The following is a 17182-nucleotide window of genomic DNA, read 5'->3' as shown; positions in this document are numbered from 1 at the left end:
TGAGGTGCTCCTTTCCCCCTAAAGCGAATGCCTTAAATATCATTGTCCATCAAAAAAATGAGTGCTACACTGAGACAATATAAGCAACCTACAGTTGTAAAATGTTCATGAAGTATATATACACAAGTCTAAATACAATTGCTAGTCCCAAGAACAGTAGATCCATTGAATCAAAGAGAGAAGGATAGTCACAATTCAACAATGGATGGGTTTACACTAGCAGGGACTAGCCATTGATTATAGGCCAGATTTCATTTCCATATAGGTGTCTAAGAAACATGCTACCTAGTTGACAAACATATTGATACAAATTTGTTCTGATTTAAGAAATTCATACATCAAATTGTCTTCCATGTTGGGTCAGCTCCAGAAGTGGGAAGAAAAACTGAAAATAGCTTCAATCGTAACCTCAACAGAGAGTTGCCGCAACCTACAGCCCCCACTTTAGAAATAATTTTCTACTATTTCTTTCAGTGTTTTCACTGATTAATAAGGTACTTTGCTACCATTATTACTATCATTATTCTGCAGTACTGTCACTTGTCACTCATGTATCATCAGTCAAGAAATCTAAGGGATCATTGAACGATTTTGAAGAATCATACAGTAGCATCAGATAATACACATTACTTTGGAGTTTCTATTTCTTCAATAGCAGTCACAGAGGAGGGAACACTGCACACATAAAAAACCTTTCTGCAAAAGAAAGTTGCCTTATTGGAGGAATCTTGATTTTAGGGGGTAAAAGAGAACCTTCTCGCATCTTACAAACTAGTAAGGTTTATTTTTGAGGCCTAAAACCCACTTCATAAGCTGCATATGACGCAATGTGCTGCAGCCACCAAAAGCTTATGTCAAATAGAACTTTTTTGTTTTTAAGGTGCCGCAAGGCTTTGTTGTTTTTAAAATAATAATGATGATATACACTGACTCAGTTAATCGCTGTGAAATATGAAAACAAGTATCCAGTGACAGGTTTTCTTTTTAAAAACAAAACACTATGACTTAGTCACAATTAATTGAGCACATTTAGTTCCTGTTGAGTTTGATGGGTAATATTAAATACAGGGTTAACCCCTCCACTGAATGTGAGAAGACTTTAAAGTTGAGAGCTTGATCTGCCTTGTGTCTAGAATAATGAGAAATAGACATTAAATATACCAGTTATAGAACAGTAACATTTTGTACTACAGTCTCAGAAAAATTTAATACACTCTCACAAAAAATATAAAAATACAAACTGTTCATAACAGCATTACTTGACCTCAAAAGGCAGATTTACTCAAATGACTGGCAACATATTCATATGCTGATTAGTTCAACTCAGATGAGGTTTCTTCATAAGCATTTCTTACACAGATTGAAATAATTATTGTGGAATGAATCAAACATCCAGGTTGTTCCACAATGTTTGCAACCCCCCAATATGAAGGGCAGAACCAAGAGAACAGTGAACACAAGCAGCTGCACATAATGCATGTCTTCTTTTCCCTCCCTGTAGCCAGTTTGGTGGGCTCAAGACTTGCCTATTTCTATGGCAAGATCCTATAGTGTGAAGACAGTACTACGTTTATGCACACAAAATCACTCAATAGTTGCATAACTAAGAATTTGTGGTGCTATGCATCCAACTGTACAACCAAATGTGCATGCCCAGCTATGTGTGCAGCGCACAATGCTCATCTGTGTGAATTGCACATGTGCATTCATAAACAAATTTCTTATTCCATTAGCTCCACTGCCTGCTGGTTCATTTCTGTGCACAATTCAAAGTGCTGACTATGACCTTTAAAGCTCTTTACAGCTCTATTCCTGATTAACAATAAGGATTATATTCTCCCATATGAGTCTTTCCATGTTTTGAGATCCTCTGTGAAGGGCTTTGGCTCTGTCCCACCACCCTCACAGATATATCTGGTGGGAATGCAAGAGAGGGCCTTCTCAGTGGCTGCTCCCAGGCCCTGGAACTCCCTTCCTAGAAAGGATAGATTGGCACTCTCCCATCTTTCCACAGACAGATGAAGGATCCAAGGGTGTTAAAATTTCCCCTTCACAGCTGAAGTTTTTTTCCCATCAGACCTTTGTGGGCTGAGTCTTTCACAATGTACTCTGCTGTATCTTTTTGGTTTTTTTTCTTTTTAATGGTCATGCTTTTAACTACCTTTATAACTACTGATAGATTAATTTATATTTTTAACTTCTTGATTATGTGAATTTTTGTAGGTGTATTTGTTTTAACTTTTGTAAGCTGCTTTGAAACCCAGGACTGGAGACAAAGCAGAATATGAGATAATATAATAGTGAATAACTGTAAATGTCCCTAGTGGAATGATGGCACAACTATGGGGCTATACAGGTTGGAAGAAAGGGGTGGCGAGACGCCGCGCCTTCCTGCTCCGGATGAAGACTGTGGCAACCAAACGCCATGGCCAGCAGGAGGCCTAAAAAGAACCCGCTCCTGGTGAATTCTTTTTAGTCTTTGTGCGGGGCACCATTGGCGTACTTGTGTACGATGATGACAGCCATGCGGCACAGCGCTGTTCGGGTGCTGCACCGCATGGATGTCATTATTCCATGCCCCATAAGGAAGGGCGTGTGCAATGATGGTGACCAGGGTGCACAATAGGGTTGCTTAGTGTCTAAACACTCAGCCCCGCGCACCCCTAGTTTGGGCCCAGGCCGGCGCAAAGCACCCGTCTGTCAAGCCCCTATGTTTGGCTATTCCACATCAGGCCAAATGTTTCTATCACTTCCAGATGGGTCCTTATCCACATATAAGACACCCATCAGGATTCCAACCTGTCTGTTTGACAGCAGAGTGCATATTTTAAGGTACCCAAAAGACCACTCCTAAAGAGCTTAAAAGTATCCTGTGTTAGGAAATATCTTTTACATCATTCAAAGGGCTAAACTAAATAGAAACCACTTAATTCTATAATAGGTCTAGAACTTCCTGAAGAAGATCTAGTAAATGCACAAGAAAAGATCAAGATTATTTTCAAATGGATGTTTGTTATTTCATTTGCTACTTTCAAACACTTTTTGGGTGGTTCATGTGTGTATTATAATAGGACAGCCATCTTGCTTTCTATGTATTTTAAAAACAGTAGTATCAGTCTTCACATATTTTAATAGCTCTGAGAAAGATGAAGACTTGATTGTTTGCAAAGTGTCTTGCAGTGATAAGTATAACTTTAAGGGCCAGAAACTGAGATGACTAAATTCATCTGAAATCTTAACTTTCATGAAATTAAAAGGACCTTTAGTGTATCATGAGCTTGGATGCAGAAAGAGATGAACATAATGTAAGTATCCACAGGAAGAAAAATGATTTGTAATGTTTTTCTGAATAACAGTTGATCCTAGAAGACCAGGCTTCTCCACACTATAAAATACCAATACAAACAGGTTTCTGCTCATTTTTTATTACTAGGTACAGTTGTCAACTTTCCCTGTCACACTCCTGTGCCGTTCAAACCTTTATGTTAAGTGTAGATTCACTGACAATATAAAATATGGGAAAGCAACAGTATGAAACAATATGTGGCCTTTTTTATCTGCTTCATTATATCAGAACAGAACCGATTTCCATATTTAATCCTAATATCGTTCCCATTTTCCTTACATTACACTGTTCTGCATTTTATGGTGCTAAATTTAATCTATAATGTTTGTACTAGTGGGGGGAAAACTCCTTTCCTGTTAAAGTGTTGCTTGAAAATGTTGGCATTCTGCTCTCTACAAGATGACCTTGGGATCATTCTCAGCTGGAGAGAGAAGATTGTTGTGTAGCTCTCCTGCTTTAGATGTTGAGAGAATTCCTGCTGCAGAAAAAGGTGCCATTCTCCCCCCTCCAACCAGGTATACCTTTTCTCATTACAGAGCCAGTGATTAGAAATGTATTGCCTCGTGAAATGTTCTCTTCTCTGCAGCTCTTGAAGGTACCGGAGTCTTTTCAAGTCCAATTGCAATATCTATTCAACAGTAATGTATTGCACATAACCTTTATATTGCTGTAAGAAGGTACTCTCAGATATCGCCATGCACACGTATAGGGAGAAATACATAAATACATACAGGCACATATTGATAGTGTTGATGTTTCACAATCATATGCAGTCAATAATTTCCTGTTACCAAAACAAACATTGCTCATGCCTTGCTTCTGTCATGATTCATGACAGAATCTTCCTCCTACCTCTGTCACAGGGATCCTTGGATTTCTCTCCTTAAAGATGGTCCCTCTAAAGTGCCCAGGGGAATTCTTACCTTCTTCCAGTGTTCCAGTCTGCTCTGAAGCAGGTGATGGGGGCGGGGATGGAGGCAGGTTAGTTGTCTCTTCAACTGCTAAAGATCGAACAGTAAAAATGAGACACAATGATTAATTAATTTGATACTGGGATATGCCAAAAGAAGAATTCAGTATAAGAGGTTAGCAGCATCTGATAACATTTCAAATCCATGCAGCTTGAGTCTTTAGCTTTTACACAAAGCCTGGTACCCACAATAGTAACCATTTATTTTGGACGATGGAGCCTTATGTTCAGAAATCAGTTCCACTGTCTTTGAAAACATTTCTTTTAACAAAAGATATATATATATATATATAAACAATAAGGTGGGTTGGTTTTTCTTAACCTCCCAGGTGTTTGAATGAACAAATGGCATTATAATTATTACATGCCTTGAAGAAAAGTAACTTCACAAGCTCAAAGCGGGGGAAAAAGCAAACTGAGTTAAAAACAAACAAACACACAAGTCCAGGGTGGGGAGTGCAGAATATAGAGGAGTCCAAATATGTGATAACTTTGCTTACATTTATTTGAAATAGTGGCATTTTACTATTCCCATAAATTGCTAAAACCTTTTTTTAAAAATAATATGCAACACCATCTTCTCGTTTCTTCATATATAAATCATTTGAATCAAGCATTGAAATGCGCCATTTTAGGGCTGCCCAGTACCCAAGGAAACTGTCTCAAGTCCAACTTGCTTACCAGCATCCAACTATCAAACATGAAACAAATACAGAAGATGGCAATAAGCAATAGTTTCACTAGGTGTGCGAGAACAGCACCCAAGCAACATTTTCTAAATTTCCCTAAAATTATTTTGGCAGTATTTGGTCAATATTTTAAGTCTCATTCATGTCAACAAGAGGATTTAGCATACACTCAAATCTCTTCTACTGAATCTAACAGGACTTTAAAATAATTAATTTCATCCTTATTGTGCCCATCATTCTAGTTACTGCATGCAATTTCAAGAAAAGCTTTTTGTAACAATGCAAGTTATTTCTGCGGAACTCTACAGAGTATTAGCATTCCTCCTGATAGACCTAGTGGCAGCTGGTATCTCCCATACCATGGGTGCAGTGAATCTGCTCTGGGTTCCAGTCCAGATTTTAAAGATGATATCCATGATGCACATTTTGATGCAGTACAGAGACAGTGAGGTATAGTGGTTTGAATGTTGGACTAAAACTCTGGGATATCAGGATTCAAATCCATGCTCAGCCATGGGAAAGCATTGGGCGTCCCCAGAAGAGGCCAATGACAAACCCTCTTTGAACACATTTGCTAGGGGGAAAAAAACTATGATAGATTCTCCTTAGAGGCATTGTAAAATTGGAAATAATCTGCAGAGGCACCTTCATCTCCAACAAATTGAAGATGCTGCTCCCTGCATCATACATAGTTCCTCAGATAGCTTGGAATAAAACCCACAGCAAATTCACTGCACCCCTAACATGGATGCCTGCAGCTACCACTGCACAGACCAGTGATGTTATGTACTTCTTAGGTCTTCTTAATGCCAACTTTGATTCAAGCCAAACATGATATATTATTCATTCTACCATACGCAATAATACATATACAGCTATCTCCATAAACTGAGAAGAAGAAATATCGACATGAGGTTTCATGGACTCAGTCAACTTCATCAGATGCAAACATATTGTCTACAAAGCCTTATACTACAAATTTCTTCTTCCCAGTTATCTCAAAGGTGCTACTAGATTCTTTTATGTCTTTTTATGCTAAAACAGACTAATGCTGCTGCCTCTTTAAATAGCTCCATAAATAGATGGATTTGTATCCTGTAGATTTTTCCCCTATAGTCAGGGTTTTTTTATGTTTACAAAATGGCAGCTTTAATTATATGACACTCAGTTTTGGGGTGCAGCTCAGGAAAATATTTCAAAATGTATACAACATGTTCGGTACAATCTTTTCTTTTCTCTTTCCTTCTTTCTTCTTTGGCATCATGCAATAGCCTTATGTAAAGTGATAATTTAGCTACTTTTTAAATTCTTTTCCTTGAGGAATCATCTCCACCTTGAAACCTTGATGCTCTCATGCTTTTTATGATCAAAGATGGCCCATCAGGGAATCTGAATTTTTAAATAAAACACGACAAAGTATGTGGCTGAACTGGAGTGAGTCTCTGTGACACCAATATTTTAAAACATTAAGACATTATTAATTGGACTCTGGTTTGTTTAAAAATGACATATCATAACATGGAATCTGCAAGTATAACTTCTTCTCACCTTGTTTTCCCAGCTTCCCACCCTGAAATATTTGCTGGCAAGAAGGCAGGAGAGAAGCACACCAGATGCAAACCATACACAAACATGAAGCAAACCAGAAATGAGGGGAAGGGAGAGAAAAGTGATGCTTTGGTCATTCACTATGAAATTCACAGCTTAAGCGACAAACCATGGCTGACACAAACCATGGCTTTTTGTGACAGCTCTCAATACTTAAAATAAATAAATGAATTAATGCATTAAAAAACAAAAGGGTAGGCCACAGCTGCGCTGCAAAAGCTTGATGTCTATAACACAACATACAGCTGAGATGACTCTCTTTACCTAAAGGTAATGGTGCTGGCTGATCTTTGTGCTGGGCTTCTTTTTCCTGTTCACCTTTCAGGACTGCCACAGCTTCAGCTGTTACTACTTGGACTATCCTTGCGGATACTTCTTCTGAGACAGTAGTAGGATTAACAAGACAAACAAAAGCACATTAATGTAAGGAAAAAATAAAAAAATATGGAGCCTTACACAAACAACGATTACAGATTCTGCCTCTACTCTCACTGTAATGTGGGGCTGCAAATCTTCCTAAATTTCATTCCTGCATACAAGAATTAATAAGTTTACAATTTTTCTCCTCTCTGTGAAAAACTCATTCAAAACTACACAGTTTTCATAGACTATTTTCAGTTTGAAACTTATGGCTGTTTTCTGCACAGAAAACACAATTCCTGAAAAAAGAAAGAGTGTTTCCTGTGCAGAAATATTGATAATAATAATAATAAATGTTATTTTCTGCACAGAAAGTGCTCTGCAGAAAAATATTACTATCTGTGCAGGAAATGCAGTTTCTCACGCAAAAAAAAACAACAACAGACAGACAAAACCACACATTTTCCACACAGAAGTCACAAATGGCATTGGTTTTCACCATCTAGGATTTTTCTTGTCAGTATTTCCTGACACTTGAGAAACCCTATTGTTTTTAACCAACATAACCAGTATGTTAAAACCATCTGTACACCTAAGATGATAAAGGTTAAAGTGAGGAATTGTGGCCCGGGGTGGGGGGAGTATGAAGCCATGTGTTTCTAATAACTAGCCTGGGGTGGGGGAACTCACCATGCATTTTTATCTCTCTCTCTGTTTGGCATCTTTGAGTAACAAATTAAAATGGACAAAGGTGGCAAGAAAACAAGATGAGATGCTGAGCAATCCAAGGGGTTGTTTCCACTACGTTTTAAACCAGATCTCGATCCGGTGTAAATCACGATGTTTCCCACGTAATTTGAATCCCTGAAGTGATTCAAAAACAGGGAGCATGGTTTTCACCCATTTTTACCCATTTAACCCACGTCAATAAGACGCTGGTAAAATGGGATGTTTTTTAGGCTGAATTGATCTTTATTTGGAAATAAATCGATTCAGCCCAAGTGAGAACCAAGCAGAATCGAATTGGATTCGAATCTGCCTTGGTTCCCACTGGCAGTGGCTTTCCCAGCCATACCTCCATGCTCCATCCTCAGTCCTCTGTCCTGCCAGCCTGCTTCTCTCCTTCCGCCCCAGTCTCTCCTCCGCCTCCAGTATGGCCAGGAAGGATGGAGGGAGACATGGCGGGGAAGCCATGGCTGTCACTTCCTGTGCCAATTCTTTAAACCAGTGCAAACATAGTGGGAACCACACTATTTGCTGAACCGGTTTCAGGAATCAGTGCAGAATGTGAATCAAGAAATAAGTGGGAATGAGGCCCAACAATCCCCAACATCATCTCTCTGTCTGCTTCTGCTTCAAAGCTAGCAAAAGCCACTGTCTCATTGGTCATGGATGTATTGGTATCTGAAGAGGCTCCTTGGGAGCCTGATCAAGTGTGAATTCATTGATACTCTCAGCTGCTATGTAACATCTGAGCTCTCGGCTGTTCTCTTGCCTTCCCCATCTCATCCTTTCCCGCCATTATCTCGACTGCCATCTACTCTTTTGCACCTGCTCTGATGTCTGTAGACAAGACAAAATACCTTAATTGATTTCTGATTGCTGGCTTATCATTGGGGTTGTTCTCTGAATGATTCTTGAGCAGCCAAGTAAGAATTCCTTTAGTCATTCCCAGCCCAACTCTTGCAATAAATTGTTAAGAAAGGAAATTCCTTAAATTCCTTAATCAAGAAGCTCAGAGCCATGGTGATGAACCAAACTTCTATTACACTGGTGAAAAATAAGCAGGTCAAACTTGATAGGACTGATAAAAGCCAACATATTTGGGACACCAAAGATTCCTAGCCTTGCTTTAGAAGAATTCAGTTGTCCACTATTGCACAACAAATACAAAAGTATTACTGACATTTGAAACACTTCTTCATGAACTACCCAGCATGAAATGGCAACATACAGGAAGTCCATTCCCCACAATACGCAAGAACTGCTGACCTGTAGTTACTTCTTTCCTTTCACAGGATTTCACAAATATACCAAACAGATGAAAGTATTATTTATACTGGTAAATGATTTGCTTCCATTATTAAATGTAGTTAAACAATTCATCATCAGAATGCAAACTCTGGCTACATATACACTTTAGAATGAATTCTGTTTGACATTGTTTTAACTGCTACGGCTCAATGCTATGGAATTCTGGGATTTTTAGTTTTAGCTCTGTCAGAGAATTCTGGTGCAACAACAAATTACAAATCTTAGGATGCCATAGGATGTAGCCACAACAGTTAAAGTGAAGTCAAACTGCACCAATTCTGCAGCAGCTCTGGGTGGCATCCTGTTGGTTAGTCTCATCTGGAGCAAACATATTCAATCAATTTTTTCATGGTGAGTCAACACATGCGATAAATCTAATGGATTCAATGGGCCTACTCAGGACTAAAGGCGAATTTAGGTCATTGCATGTAATAAGCTCACACGCAAAGGCATTTGCCCCTACACCAATAAGTAACAAAACATCATACCAAAGAACTACAAAGAGATCATCTCCTAAACCCTTAAAGCACTGGTGAACCTGCTGGCTTCTTGTATATAATCTTGTTCTTCTAGATAATCAGTTTACCAAGGCATTCATTTCAAAATCAGTCTGTGGTATCTTTCTGCAATGATTCTTACAAAGATTTCCAAAGAGACAATAGGTGGTTTAAAATAATGTAAAATAAATAACAAAATGAAATTGTTGGCAGAGAGAACAGTTTTTCAACAGAGTAAATATGAATGACAGAAAATCACATGTTACCCAACTGGCTGACATTTTCTACAGAACCTACACATTGATGTGGAAAGAGTGGGTCTAAAAGGAAAGGAGTTTTCAATACCCCTTCCCAGATGCCTCTCCCCTGTTTTCAAACTGAATGCCTAAAGGGGGACTTCTAGTCATTATCAAAAATGTAACTGATTTAGAGCTGCTGTGGGTTGGGGAACTCAGATGAGCCAAGGGTCCAAATTTGGTCCAAATTGCATTCCCACCAAAGATGCATTTACATAGTTTTGCTGCTTCAAAACAGGGAGTGATAAGATGTTCACACCTGGTTTTGAGAAAAAATAAGTTTAAAAGATCACCTCTGCTCCTATTAAAGCAAAACCTTTCACCTTGCTTTAGAAGAGAACTGTGTCAGATTCTGCTATAATGAAATATCAGAAACTGCCATGATGAGAAATATGAGGGGATACATTAATAGTGAGGTGGTGATATGGTAAAATGGAGATAATGGGGATAGAGAAATAATGGGGATAGAGAAGCAGAGCTATGGTTCACTAGAGGAAAGCACAGGAAGGGAAGGGAAGGCAAACAGCAGAGAGGTCTGTAATTCAATTGAAATGCAAAAATGGGGACAGAGAGACAATGGATGGAGTAGTTAAGATATATGGCTCTGTTAAGTCCTGAGTGAAGAAGTGTTTGATGGTCAGCAAAGCCTTGGTAAAGATGGGTTGATAAGGAGTTAGGAAGTGGAGCGGCCAGTTAAAAGGCCTCTTTGATATGTTAGATGAAACATGGGCTTGGGACTGGACAAACGGGGTCTGGAAAGAGAATTCTTAAAGATGGGATGTTTTCGAACACAACTTAGATTTGACTCCAACTTGTTTGAAGCGAATCGCTGTTTTGTAATCCGAATAAACTGACATATCTCATGCTATGTTTAATTGGCTTTTCAAATCTTGGTTCGTGAGTCACAATTCTCAGTTCTAGAATATTTTTTTAAGTGGGAACAGGAAATGATATGACAACATAAATGGACGGGGTTTGTGCAGACCATGGATCACATTCCAATCCCCAATCTAGATACCTGCAATAAAAAGAATATGAACAGATAGACAGACAGACAGACTCATCCACTTGTCTCAGGTTAACAGAAGAATGGTATCTGGCCCATATATGCAAGGAATGAACTGGCATTTATGCATATATTTGTGCATGTAAGTTGATTTCTGGCATGCATTCTTTTACTGATGTTTCATCCTCTAAACAATAATGCTTCACTGCTGTAATAAAATGTGTTCTGTGGGATAATGATAAAGTTATTGAATCCAGTCAACAGACAAGTATGTCAGATCAACAATATGTCCAGAGTTTGCCAAGGTGAGATTTGCATCAATGCCAATTCCTTTTATAGGAGCACCAAGATCTTGTTAGTAATTCACTGAAATGATTGCAAAAATGCTGGGTGAGTGAAAAATAGATTAACATCTAGCAGAATGACTCATTTTCCAGAGATTTCTAGTGGGGGCTGGGATGAAAGGCAACACATAAATTCTTTAATAATAATAATAATAATTTGTTTTATTTATATACCGCTATTCCAAAGATCATAACGGTGAACAGCAAGTAAGCTAATTAGCACTAAGCTAATATAGCAAGTAATTAGCAAGTAAGCACATATAGTAAGCTCAGTGTATTCCCCAACTATTTTTAATGTTACTTTTTAGCTGTTATTGGTTTTGCAATTTTACATTTGTTGGCTGCTAGTGGTCAAAAGGAAAGGTTATAACTATTTTGATGCTTTGAGGTGTTAACTAAACCTTTCTGACTATAAAATACCTACAACTTTATCTCTTAATGACAAATAATTTCATATTCTATGCAATTTACTACCAAACATTGTATTTCAATTGATGATTCCATGGTTTTTCAACATTACTAGTTGTGTTTATGTGTTTGTATGTCCATCGTATTGTTGGAGGTGGGCGTTTTGTACTCTGTTGCCTTTGATATGCAGACTTAGGTAAAGGCTCAACATCCTCAGAAGCCTTTCTAATTTATATCATAACCTCATCTCCATTTTTATTATGTAACAGATTGTGATTTATCATTGACAATTTTCATTTATCTGCCTAAAATATATATTGCACAGAAATAACATCATATAATATTCTTCCTACTATAAATAAAACAGAAACAAAACATTGCTTAAAAAAACCCCAAAATTTTTAAAGGTTTAAAAACAATGCAGAATAAGGTAGATGTTAATGCTTGTTGGGATCTCAGTAAAGACCGAACCAAGCTGACTTTCGTTGGGATTGAGTTTCACACTTGAGGTGGTGCTATAAAGCCCTTCTCAGGTACTCACTAACCTAGGAAATCAGGAAGGTAGGAACATGCAATAAGATGTCAAGGAACAGAAAGTCCAAGCAAGCTCATACTAAAGGAGTTTGCCTTTCGGGTATTCTTTTCCTGAAGCCATTTAGAGCTTTGTAGGTCAAACTGAACACCTTAAAGAAGCACTAAAATAAATAGGAAGCCATTGAAATTAGTCCAAGACTAATGATATGTCTTGCCAGACAACAATTGGGCTACCGAATGTTCACTACCTGTAGCTTCTGAACATTTTGCAAGAGTGGCTCGAAATAGAGAATATTACAGTAGTCTCAATGAGAAGTAATAGAGGCATAAATCACTGTGACCAGTTTGCCTTTCCCAGGGAAGGCACTGCTGGCTCACCGCTGAAGCAGGGTGAAGGAATTCCTGAAGCTATGCCAAGGAATGATGGATATAAACAAGGACTGCTCAAAGACAGCCCACATGCTGCATGCTGCTATTTTTGGAGGCTCCAGCCCTTCTCCCACAATTGATTTGCAAGACAAGGAAAATCACACTTCTGGCAGCATCCAGAAAGTATGGTCCAAAACACACTGCCAAAATAATCCAGTTTGAGACTGCTTTGGCTGCCCTGGTTCAGTGCTAGGGAATCCTGGGAATTGTAGTTTGTTGTGGGACCAGAGCTCTCTGACAGAGAAGACTAAATGTCTCACAAAACTAGTTCCCCAGATTCCCTAGCATTGAGCCAGGGCAATCTCAAGCGGTCTCAAACTGGATTATTTCTGCAGTGTGTTTTTGGGCCTAGGTGTCTCTTGTAAGAGGAGGCATGCAGCCTTTTGCAATGAATTGTTCATGAGCCAAGAATCTGAGGCAGGTGTGGAGGCACTGGTCCATAGCAAAACAAAACAAAACAAAACAAAACAAAACACACACAAGAAAAGTGACCCTCCAGACACAACTGGATTAAAAACAAAAAGAAAACACAATGATAAACCCACATTTCCAGGGGTGTAGGCCACAACAAGTACTAGAGTGTGTGAAAATTGGCACCCTAGACTTGCTGTGACATTGCCCACCGGTGGCATAAATACTTGCAAACTAGCCTTGCTTGCCAAAACAACAGATTATTTTGCCTAATCCACCAGCTCTGCTTGCTCTACCTCCTATCCCACACATTGTGCATGCATCTCATTCGATAGCACTCCACTTCTTTAAAAGGCAAAGGTTTTCTCTTTCACAAGTTCGTCTAGTCGTATCCAACTGTAGGGAGTGATGCTCATCTCCGTTACTAAGCCGAGGGAGCCAGCATTGTCAAAGACGATCCCATGGTCATGTGGCCAGCATGACTGCATGGAACGCTGTTACTTTCGCACTGAAGTGGTACCATCTACTTGCACTTTCACATGCTTTCGAACTGCTAGTTGGCAGAAACTGGGACTAGTGATAGGAGCCCACTCTGTCTTGCAGAGTTTGGGTCTCGAACTGCTGACTTTGAGATCACAGCCAGCTTTTTCCATCATCTGTTTGGGCCTGAAATCCCTGTTCACCCCACTTTCAATGTGAGTATTTAGCAGCCAGCATCTTCAGACTATTTCCAGCAGCCATACTGCAGAAAGGGCACTTTGGCTACTGATTCCATTTCATTCCTGATTTTGTCTTGACCTTGCAAACTTGGAACTGATCCTTTAGCCACTAGTCTTAGTCAACTAGAAAATGCTTTATTCCAGCATCAAGACCTTGGCATTGTTCTTGCAGCCAAGAAGTATTCTAAATAACAGAAACTTTCTATGACCCTGGTCATGGTTTTTTTTTTAAAGGCAGCACTGAAAGTGAAGCTTTGCTGAGTAATGGGAGATTTAATGTAAGGCATTCAAAAACACAAATAAAAACAAATTACCACTGGAGATTTTATCAAAAAAGACTCAGTTCATGGCACTTCTTTGATGGATATTTCTGGAGACACACAAGGAAAAGCCAATGCAGCAGAAACAGTCTTTCTACTGTTAATGATTACAACAAAAGTAACCCAGACATTTGGTAGTAATGGACCCTATAAATAGCAGATCCAATGGATAAGTCAAATCCTTGGAGGGTAGCTATTAAACTCCTCACAGTTGCTTTATGGTTCAATTAAAGTTCAAGGGAATCTAATATTTAAAAAGAAAGAAAGAAAAGAACATCCAGCCAAATACAATGTGATGCTAGGTAAGCTCTAAAAAGCTCTGATACTGGTGGAGTTTTCACATTGATTTACTTCTGCTATTTTCTTTGTATTGCTGGAACGATAGCAACAAAAACAGGATTAAGCAAAAATAAAGTTCTTGGAAGCTGAAACAAGCTTATTTGGTGTGCATTTCAGCTTTTAGATCATATTTGTAGTATTTAAGAAGAAAAGGGGAAAAACGGGTTTCTTTGGTACTTTCACTGGCTTATTCCACCTTTGCACCACTTGCTGATGTAAATTATATCCTAACAGGGTATTGATTAAAAAAAATTGTTTGACCATTTGCTACAGATAAGCATTTATTATGGGAAGATCAGAAACAGGATGCAATAGTAGGGTAAAAAACAGACCATACTGAGGTTAGAGTAGCCACACTGACCTTCTCAAGGTGTGAGGGAGGTATCTCTTACCTTTACGAAAGGAAATTATAACTGAAAGACTGATAAACAATCCCAAAGAATATATTGTTGTGGTCAAGTCTGATGGCTTTTTGGGCTCCCTTCCAGACCTGTGATCCTGTGATGGTAAGAGAGGGCAGCCAAACATGGTGGGGTCAGGAGGACAGCTGGAGGTTCCTTAGTGACACTCAGACGTACCTTCTTTTCCACTGAGATTGTAGATAAATGGCCCACTATGAGTAGTGAAGGCTTTCTCACATTCATTCATACAGGCCCATCTTGTGAGGACACCTAAAAGAGTCTTCTTGGTGGCTGCTCCCAGACTTGAAATTTCCTCTTTCAGGAGACTAGCTCTATTTTCACTGTCAGGTAAAGGCCTTTTCATTTCATTAAACATCTGGAGATTTGGAGGTTTTGCAAGAGGTTTTTTTTAAATGGAATGTTATCTTTATTGAAATGTATCAGAATCTGAAAATAGAAAAGGTTGGAATAGAATTGGTCCAAACTAGACATGGAGGGCAACTGGGGGCATGCTGAGCATATGTTTGTCCTATAAAGCAGATAAAGGAGAAGTGGGTGGGAATCTTAGTGTTTGCATACAAAGGAGCATATGAAAAAGGATTATTTTCTCCCTGCTCAGAATATTTCTGGTCCTGAAGCTAGCCAAGTGGTGGTGGTGGTGTGGGATACCGAGAAGCGAAGAGAAGTAGGTAATAGAGTACTCTTTTGTGTAAAGTGTAAATCTGCAGTCCCCAGAGATGAAGTGTGAATGTAAAAATGAGTACATTCTGCTCTATATAGAAGGGTAAAAAACAAGAATAGTAATATGATGATATATCCCAGTAAGTATCATCTTCAGTTAAAAATAACAGGCAGAAGAGAATCACTTTCACATTTCATGTTCTGAAATCTTTGAGATAGAAGCCAGAGAGTGGAGAAATTTTGCTTTGAACTATTACCCTCACCTCTTCTAGATAAGCGCCATTGACGACACGAAACAGGAGGAAGTGTTGATGAAGAAATTAGTTATATTCACAGTTGTGATATCAGGAAATAAAAACAATCTCAGAATAATCTCTGGCAAACTTCATAGCAGGGTGCAGAGCAGTTTCCTGGGCAACAGCATTACTAGTTGATAAGGTAGAAGCTAGACAATAAAAGGAATGAGTAATTCCCAGCTCTTAGTTAAGTGCATATGCTAAATGTTTTTCCAAAATAAGAAAGGAGGAATGTTCCTTACTTGACACACACAAACAACATGCTCAATCCACCCGTGGCTATTTTCTTTTCTTTCTGTGGGTGCCATAATATAGGGCATAAGCAGAATTTGGACAAGTTATTTTGTTGGATTGGAATGCAAAAATAACTTCTCCAAGCTCTGGCTATATAGAGAGAATTTTACATAGTGGATTTGTCACATGTGGCAGATTTAACCATACAAATTCAATGTAACCTGGCACTCATAAAGAAGTTTAAGTAATATTTTATGCAGCCATCTCAATTAACGAAAAATGGGATGGATCCTATGAATCAGGGGGCATTTGTCATATCAACCTGTCTAGCATGGAACCTCTGAGCTTCTGTTATGGATGCTGCATACTCTAGAAGATTCTGATGCCATCATAATTATTATTGTTGTTGTTATATTTATTTGCATCCTGCTTTTCTTCCAAAATTGGGACCCAAAGTGGCTTACAAGTGTGCTTGTAACTGTGGTATGACAGAGAATCGCCTCTACTGATTATCTCATGTAGTCTATGATAACCTAACTGGCATTTGCCAGCACTGTTGGATGCCGCTGTTAGTGAACTAAAAGCGTATCCTAAAATACATCTAAAATTGCCTTGAAGACATAAATCAATGGAACAGGGAGTTGTAATAGCAGCAGGAACACACTCTATCTTCACAGATGTTGTCACTGATGAAACTTTGGCATGCTCCCGCTTACCAATCTTCTCAGGTTTCCCCAAAATGAAAACTACTGGGAAAGGCCAAGTATGGATGGATTAACTTTTTTGAACTATTACTGCTACAGTATTTCAAATTTATGCAGTGCCAGCACTGTGGTGGGTGTTGTAAAGGTGTGCTAGAGTCCTTTTCTCAAGCAACTGTAATCACTGACACTCACATATAGGAAGTGATGCAAAAGATTCTTTTAAAGGGAAGGCAACAACAGTTACTTAGTCCTAGGTAAACGTTGTGGCAGCAAGAAAAGCTCTCAAGTCTTTGATCATTCTCGCACCCCATGATTCCACCTCCATTTCTGTTAATTTGCAGACTATATATTTTTGCAATTTGCATTAAAATATATAAGATACATTACAATAAGTTATGTTGTAATATGAAATTAATAAAAACATTAACCTCTTGGTCCTTGATAACACTTCTCATTAATAAACTGCAAGTTACTTTCCAAAGTCTGTGCCATGATCTCTGATTTGCACTCTGGGAGGCTAAGTGATAAATTTATCAGAGTTCAAAAGGTAAACTGC

General features: G+C 38.7%; 1 protein-coding gene across 14 annotated transcripts in view; it reads right to left on the bottom strand.

Moving 5' to 3' along the window:
* Positions 1-17182, bottom strand: part of MAP2 (microtubule associated protein 2) — a 110335-nt gene that overhangs the window by 68208 nt on the left and 24945 nt on the right. For 13 of the 14 annotated variants that reach the window (XM_089477814.1, XM_089477805.1, XM_089477806.1 and 10 more), the window contains exons 2-3: positions 6878-6991; positions 4270-4347 (exon numbers count right to left, since the gene is read on the bottom strand). In XM_089477814.1, the coding sequence (XP_089333940.1) occupies positions 4270-4347; positions 6878-6991 (192 nt within the window). The remainder of the gene's footprint in view (positions 1-4269; positions 4348-6877; positions 6992-17182) is intronic. The other variant, XM_089477807.1, reaches the window with a different exon arrangement.

The sequence above is a fragment of the Sceloporus occidentalis genome, unplaced genomic scaffold (assembly GCF_023333645.1).
Source record: "Sceloporus occidentalis isolate IW3139 unplaced genomic scaffold, rSceOcc1.0.p SCAF_12, whole genome shotgun sequence".
Lineage (NCBI taxonomy): Eukaryota > Metazoa > Chordata > Lepidosauria > Squamata > Phrynosomatidae > Sceloporus > Sceloporus occidentalis.
The sequence above is the reverse complement of the archived record's forward strand: the minus strand, read 5'-3'. Positions and strand labels throughout refer to the sequence as shown.